Here is an 8,090-nt window from a genome sequence, read left to right on the forward strand (position 1 = left end):
CGGTTCAGAGCTGGAAATCTCACACCATGGTTCGGGGTACCAAACTCAAGAAAAAAGTGAGACAGGACTGTCATTGTTTTGGGTGAGGGATGCTAGGACTAGTCTTCATTGTCACTGCTTTGGCTGAAAGTGAGTCAATTGATTTCTTCTTGGTTTTCCGTTTTAGCAAAAATAATAATTTCAGTTAGAAAATAACTGGTTTTAATGCTTTGATTCAAAAAGAGAGTTATTTGTTCCTCCCTTCCTGCCTAGTTATTCCTTCTGTCTTTTGACATTTAAGTAAGTCTTTGAACCTTATTCCACTTCATTATTGTGAGCTGTGTCCTTCCTTTGTTTACTTCTTGACTTTGTTTCTCTTCCCTCTCAAGTAACAAGTAATTTGTCTTACTATGTTTAAAAAAAAAAAAAATTCCTCCTCTGTGTTTCCCAGTAGATTTTGTATTTGTATGTCTGCTAGCTGCAGCCTCATTGGGATTTTTTTTTTTTTCTTTAAAACATGTAAAACTACTCAGGAGTTTAAAAAAAATAGTATCGTAATATTTCTAATGTGGCAATATTCCAATGTTTCCAATTATTTGAAGAATAGCGATGATCATCAAAAGTCACCAAATAGAGGAGTATTAAGCCTGTGCTGCGATCACAACCCATTTTTCATAAAGCAAGTTCTCCGTCAGAAGCATGACACATTAATCCAAGCTAAGCAGATAAATACAAGTTTAAGAGAACAACCAGCCACTAGGTTAAGTTTTTCATTTCCCACCACTGAACAGTGCTAAAAACAGTGTTGCTTTCACTGGGTCACCAACGTAGCATTTAAACCAAGGTAAAACCTTGAAGCTGTCAGGGTTGTAATTAGACCTTTTTGCCATCTTAGAAAGTTTTTCCTTCAGACAAAATGGATTCCAGAGCAAAGACCCCATGCAAGTCTTTGGCATACATAATCTTTCTGGCAAATCCATACTTAAAGCTGGATAGTGTATTCTTCATCTCCACTGAGATAAGTCACACCCTTTCTTGATTATACCACTTAAAGACATGAAATATGAAGAATGAAAAAACATATCTGAGATATTAATTGGGATGACTTCCATTAGAATCAAACATTAACACATCAAAATCAGTATCCAGTTTTACAATACCACATTCAGGAACACAGATAAATCTTATCCTCTAACTTTAGGTTTGCTATTCACAAGACCCTAGCTTTCAGGTGAAACTACAGCATCCATGTGGTCCAGTGCAGCTGCCATTGTATAGTGGAAATTGTTGGCATAATGGGTAGAAATGTATATACACTCATGGTCTGTCATCTCTTCTTGATCAGCTTTTTGCCATAAAATTCAGTCTTACTAGAATTATGTTCTTAATTTTCCTCCACAACCTCTGTTCTCTCTTCTTTCTGTACGATAAATAATGATTTCATGCTCTCCCACTCCCACCATAAAGGTTCACAATGTTAGCAGCCATTTTTCATTTTGCTTCTCCTTTTCCTTACAGCGGATAGCAATGATATTACCCAGGATCATTACATCTTTTTCCTGTTCCCTTCTAAAAATCTTCATCCTGGCTTTTCATTCCAGAACAGGGCCCACTGTAGGAGGTACCATACCATGAAATCCTTTTCAGCCAATCTAATTCAATCTAGAAAATGCTTCAAAAAGCTTTCCTATCCACATCTCTGCTTTCATTTCTTTCTGCTCACTATCTAAGGTCTTCATCTTGTCATTCCATTCACAGTGTTTACTCACTTATCTCTATACTCTCTCCGCACTAAGGTCTTGCATTCACTTCTTCATGCTTTTTTCATTTGCTTATTGCAAAATGGCTTCCCTATTTCATTTAAGTCTCTTTTAAAAAAACTATCACCTATGAAATATCACCAGAATAGTATTGTAAGTAAAATAAATTTTACAATGCCTCAGATGGTGCATCAAGTCTGAATTATTTTGTTTGTAGTTGCTCCTTTGAGCGAAAACTATGCAAAAGAGTATGTATTTGCTATAGTACTAACCACATTGTCAAATAAATAAGCGGTCACAATATTGCACAGGCAGATGTATTGGCTGACTGTGCTTCAGTCAGCTGTGCAGCACACTCATTCTTATCTCTCGGATTAGGGCTAGGGGAAAAGTTTTATCTGAGGCTGAGTTTTGTTACTATTCCACAGAAGCAACTTAAGCAAGGGATTTAAGACAGACATTATACTTATGTTTTGATATATTACAAAGATAATATTAAATCAGTTACAGTAGTCAGAATGGGTTTTGCTATTTCCCCTACTTTTCCCACACTTACTCCCTGAAATCACTGTAAATGATTGCAAGTGTCCAGTTTACATATCAGCAGCTAGGGTGTCAGCAATCAAAGCTTATCTAAAATACTTTACATACTTTAAATACTTTACAGATTCATAGAAGGCAGCTCAAAAATCTCATCCTTGAGTGTTTTCTTCCAGATCCTGTCCTCCATTTTAAGTCATACATCATAGATACAACTTTTCCTCTCAAAAGTTATACTTTTTTATTACTCTTCTTTCGCCTCCTTATTTTTTTTACCCATCTCATATCTTTTCCCAGCCTACCTCAGATTATAAAATACAATTTGCAAATTTTTACTAATCTATTTTGTTGCATCTCTACAAATCCATCACTTATTCTTTACATTATAGATCTATATGTGTGTTTAAGGTAATCGTAAATAGGAGTACCCAACATCTTTATTCAGCTGCCTTTTTATTTTAAAGGACTCATGCCTGCTGCATTCCAACCTGTGTACTGTGCTACAAAGCATGGTGTAATTGGATTCACACGGTCAATAGCAGTAAGTATGTGTTTTTGAAAACAGTATCAGCAGCTCCTTGGGAACATGCTAAGTTTCTCATGTTCCCTCTCTATTGTCACACAACTGGAACTAATTTTCTTAAAGAAAACGAAGTGTCTGTGAAGCAGTGGAGGTTCCCTCCTTTCACAAAGGGAATCCAAAGATGGAATAAGTAAGGCAAGTGTGTGTTTATGACCAATTTGAGGTTTTGGGAGCATGGAAGAAAGATGTTGCAAAGTGATTTAATGACAGTGGGAGGAGCCCCAAAGTCAAATTCTTATCCAAGCTTTAAAAATATTTTTCATAACTCCATCCCAGTCATTTAACATTTTGGGTTCCTTATTTGTAAGTCAGGCTGATGTCTTTTTTATGATAAATAGGCACTAAAGTGTACAAAAAGTGACTTGAACACAAAAATGTTTACCATTATTTATTCTTACCAACTCTTAATACGCTGAAAATGCAAAATGACACATTCATGATGGGACATGTTAGATGTTATATGACCACATAGTAAGTCTTAGCCTCTGACTCCGAAACTTTCTAGTTAAACTGAACAAGCAGTAAGATAAAACAACTTGGAGGGAGCAAATATGATTACACTTTCATAGGTTAAGCTTAAAGATAGCCTACTCATATAAGATCTCCAATCTAATTTGGAATGATAATTTGGATAGTTCATCCATATTTTATGCCCCCACTCCCCACCCAAATAACTTCTTTTTTAGATTAACCTAAGCAGATTAGTATGGATAAGTGTTGCATATAACATATTAGCCACAGCATGAATCTGACACATGGTTTTCCATTTTTGTTTTCTCATGATAATATAAACATCACTATCTAAGTTCAAAAATAAAGGGTCTGCTAGAAAATTAGAGGAAATGCTGTCTCTATGGAACATGAGAATGCCGAAGAGAAAAAGAATAATAAACATAGCAAATCACTGTATTTAACAGGAAAGGCAGTACAGCCTAGCGTTAGGCAGGTATGATACAAAACATCTAAGACTTCAGTTTCTTTTCTTCTCCAGACCAAAAGGGCAGGCTACCATATCATGAAAATGACATACGATTTTCATAATACCTGAAAGGATTCCTGTTAAATAAATAGAACTCAGTGTTGAACAATTATGGTTATCCTTGGATATATCATGTATAGTTCGTAAGTTCTGTGTTATCACAAAGAAAGTTCATCTAGCATTCAACATATGCCTGGATGCTGATCAGACTTCTTTGCTACACACATGCATCGGTAGCACCACAAATGAAGGGTCCTACCATTCCCAGAACAATTTGTGCTGCTTGCTTTCCTCATGTTCTTGAACTGCTTCCTGAAAAAAACTCCTGCCTCTTTCCTGGAGTTCACAGGGACTTTCCTGTGGAGACGCTCAGTGATAGATTCATCCCTTGGCAGGGACAATAGAGCAGCTGGAAAGGTTTGGCATTACACTTCTAGGGGTAGAGACCAAACCCTACTTCTGTTGGCGTGAGGGAGGTAAAGACAATCTTAGGGTTAAATCTAGATTAGATTTCAGATGGTTTTCTTTTAATAAGCAAGTTCTTATAAGATTGGAAGCATACATTTGGGAGACGTTTTTTACTTGGTTTTGCTTATGAGAGTTATATCATCACCCTAGAATACTGTTAATGACATGACAATAGCACTAACAACAAAAATATTAGAAAAAAACAGCTGCATGGAAAGAAGAGTGTTGATTTCTTGTAGAATTGTTCTCCCAGTAAAACAAATGTTTTTTTCCTAGTAATCTAGTATGATTACTAGAGAAAATGTACTTCAAAGTTAGTTCTTGAAACAAAACAATCAGTAGTAACAAAATTTGCTTACTAGGCAAGGCTGAAAAGTACTTAGTGGTAAATCTCATTCTTCGAAAAATTACTTACATAATACTGCTTTAAAATGTTGATGACGAATGCCTAACTTTTTCTCTTTTCTAGTTAGCTGCTAATATGGAAAACTACGGTGTGAGACTCAACACAATTTGTCCAGGATTTGTCAACACACCAATTCTTCAGTCAATAGATAAAGAAGAGAATATGGGACAATATTATTCATATAAGGATGAAATAAAAAATATGATGCAGTTCTATGGCGTGATGGAGTAAGTCAAGTCAGATACAGTGGTTTTTTGCCCTTTGTTAATGAAGAACAAGCACACACAATAGCACTTTCAGCAAAATTAAAATAAAAGGGAAATGCTGCCTCAGATAAAAGCCTATCAAATGTGTTATCCTATATACAAGGAACAAATTTTAAGAGTATCACCTACATAGTGATATTTCCCTCTATACATTCCCATTTCCCAGCAAAGTGCAAATCAAATTCCCAAGTTAAAGATGGTGTATTAGTTTTTAATAGCCCTTGATGTTCTTCCATAAATTTGTCTAATCAAACTTGTTGTGAGATACAGGGTATATCATTTATATTGAATTTTCACAAAATTTGCAAGTGAACCAAGATAGAAATCAGACCAAGAACTGACAAAACTGGACTAAGTTCATAAGAGCACAGTAGCAACGATGGTGGATCAGATCAAGAGTTACCTAGCCCATTACAGTATTGCCAACAAAGGCCAAAAGCAGACAGCTAGGAAGGAGTGTGAGAACAAGACAAGCATAAAGTGATATTTTTTTAACACTTTCTCTAACAGTTAGCTGCTCAGATACTTCTGCACAAAGGAAATTGTATGACTGTGCTGTTTCGCCCTCACTTTTTGATATGTAAAATATATTGCACCTATTGACCGCGTTCTCCCTACACTAATTTGTATGTCAGTCCTGCTACAAAAATAGAATAAATCAACAGCAAAGAGCTGCAGAGGATTGTGTAAGGATTACTTCTGTCCGTTGCCCTGACAGAGAAAACTTTGATAGGAAGCCCAGTGGCAGCTGGATGTCCACAGGGATTTAGTAGTAACTGGAGCAAGCAAATGACGATTTGTAAAGTTGACACTTATACGTTGTATCTCCTGACTGAGGAGACTGAATTTCTCTCCTGAAAGACTCATACCACCTCTACTTTTCTTGAAAATAAATTTGTTCAAATACCAGATTGTTTAATTTTCAGGGTATATAGGTTCACATTGAGTTTCTTTACTTGTCCTTTTCACATGTTCTATTATATCATGATTCTGAAGTAACAAATTCTTTTTTTTCAGCCCATCAATAATTGCTGAGGGACTGATAACAATAATTGAAGATGATACTCTAAATGGAGAAGTTATGAAGATTACAGCATCCCAAGGGATTCATTTTCAACAATACAGCCAAACACCTTTTACATCATCAAAGAGATAAATAATTGTTTTATGCTAATTATTTTTTGCTTTTCTTAAATATAAAAAATTTTGAAAACAGTAATTTTGGGGAAAAAAGGTTAGTGTTGTATCTAGAGCAGTGACAGTATTCAAACATTCGCATCCTAATAACAAAGAGATGGACAAGAAAATCTGGTGTGGGAAGATGTTACCATAGTGTTTTGATTCTATAAGCACTAATAATAGTATTTATTCAGTAGAATAAACACACTGCTCTGAAGATTTTTGATAATGTAGTAATAGGGGCCAGTTTTTTCCTTCTGGTAGTTCTGATCTACATACTCCAAGCGTATTTTGGTGGACCTGACTTACTTCATATAATTCTTTTCACTGTCGTAAGCGTCTACTTATTTACATCTTGAATTCTTCAGACCAGGAATTCAGTTGAAGAATCTAGAACACAAATATACCCATAAGACGTTAGAATTTACTTTTTCTTAGGAAATGTAAAATAGGACAAGAGGCAAAATTCTCTTTCCTCATTTATATATGCAACTGAATATGTTGCATATCACACAAGAAAGTACAGATTTTTATCTTCCTGGATTTTAGCTATTTATAAAATAGTTCAGAAATATTTTTGTGTTCTTTTGTAGATATATATATGAATTTTCTCTCTCTGTATATACAAGGATGAATACATTGGCATTGATTGAAATGTCTACTTACTCATTAAATCTCATTTTCTAAACCTTTAAATCTAATTTCTTGCCTTGATTGATTAAAACCTCAATTAAATCCCAAAGAATCTGGTTTTTTCGTGTTTTATACATGTCCATTTTGGTATCATGATAGATAATTTTAGACAAAGCACGTCATATAGTGGCAATGAAAATAAAAAATGAGCTTTCTACCTCCAGAGAGCCACTGGACCTTCTGAATCCAGGTCAATCGCCAGCTACATTTATGAAACAAACCTTAGTACTCCATGGGTTACATGCCTGACAAAAATAAATTTTTACATGGTAATTTATTTAGACTCATAGCATAAGAAGATTTAATGACTCCTGGGAAAGCTGGGAAAAGTTAGTATTTACCCTCCCTAGGAGTACTGACTTTAATTTCACTGATGTAAGCATTGTTTTTTTCAGCGTTGTAACTGAAAGAGTGGAAACACTAATATTTACCTTCTGTGGAAGTCAGGAAGTAATAAGGCTGTGGGGAGAAGAAAAGCAGCAGACACACATACCTTGAATTACTCATCATTCTCCCCCCACCTCCATTTTTGGCTATGTTAACACTATTTTTAAAGCCTATTTTGAATGCACACATGATGCTAGCTTCTACTTTTGTCTCATCAAAATCAGAGCACTTCCTAATACGTGACAGAGTAGTGCAAAAGATGTGATGTAAACTTAAAGTCAGCTCGCTTCTTTAGTTAGGTCCTAACACTGATAATCATCTACCTCTGCTTCTCTCCTTGTTAAGCAGTATTTCAATGTCGTTTATAAACAAGGGAAGGCTTAATAATAATGATAGTATATGCAAACCATGTAACTAGCAAACACCACACTAAGTTAGATAGTAACTCAGCAGCTTCTCTTAATAAAATACTTTAAATAACGATGGGAATATTGTAAATGTCAGTATGTACATTGATGATATACTGTTGCCTTGACTGCTTTTGTTCACCTCTCCTCCTTGCTGCCCCGAAAGAAGTACCTGTTAAACAAGGAGGGTTGAGTTTTCCAAGGGATCAATGAAAGAATATATAATTTAAGAATGTTAGTAATAAAAGGCCAGAAGTCCAATGTACGGTCCCCTGAGGAAGAAAAACAGAAAGAAATTTAAAGTTAATTAGAGCCAATCACTTCAGACATTGCACAATTAACTTGTGGTATTGCACTGGTACAAAATTCTAACTCTGTAAACTGGCAGTATTCTAAGAATGGATTCCATTTATGCGGTGTATCAATAGTCACACAAGACAAAA

General features: G+C 35.3%; 1 protein-coding gene across 1 annotated transcript in view; it reads left to right on the plus strand.

Moving 5' to 3' along the window:
* The window catches only part of HPGD (hydroxyprostaglandin dehydrogenase 15-(NAD)), a 27,279-nt gene extending 20,380 nt beyond the window's left edge, over positions 1-6,899 (plus strand). The window contains exons 4-6 of the mRNA XM_009573534.1: positions 2,744-2,820; positions 4,779-4,942; positions 5,999-6,899. Coding sequence (XP_009571829.1) covers positions 2,744-2,820; positions 4,779-4,942; positions 5,999-6,137 — 380 coding nt within the window. The 3' untranslated portion in view covers positions 6,138-6,899. The remainder of the gene's footprint in view (positions 1-2,743; positions 2,821-4,778; positions 4,943-5,998) is intronic.
* Positions 6,900-8,090: the final 1,191 nt, after the last annotated feature.

The sequence above is a fragment of the Fulmarus glacialis genome, unplaced genomic scaffold, assembly GCF_000690835.1.
Source record: "Fulmarus glacialis isolate BGI_N327 unplaced genomic scaffold, ASM69083v1 scaffold28682, whole genome shotgun sequence".
Lineage (NCBI taxonomy): Eukaryota > Metazoa > Chordata > Aves > Procellariiformes > Procellariidae > Fulmarus > Fulmarus glacialis.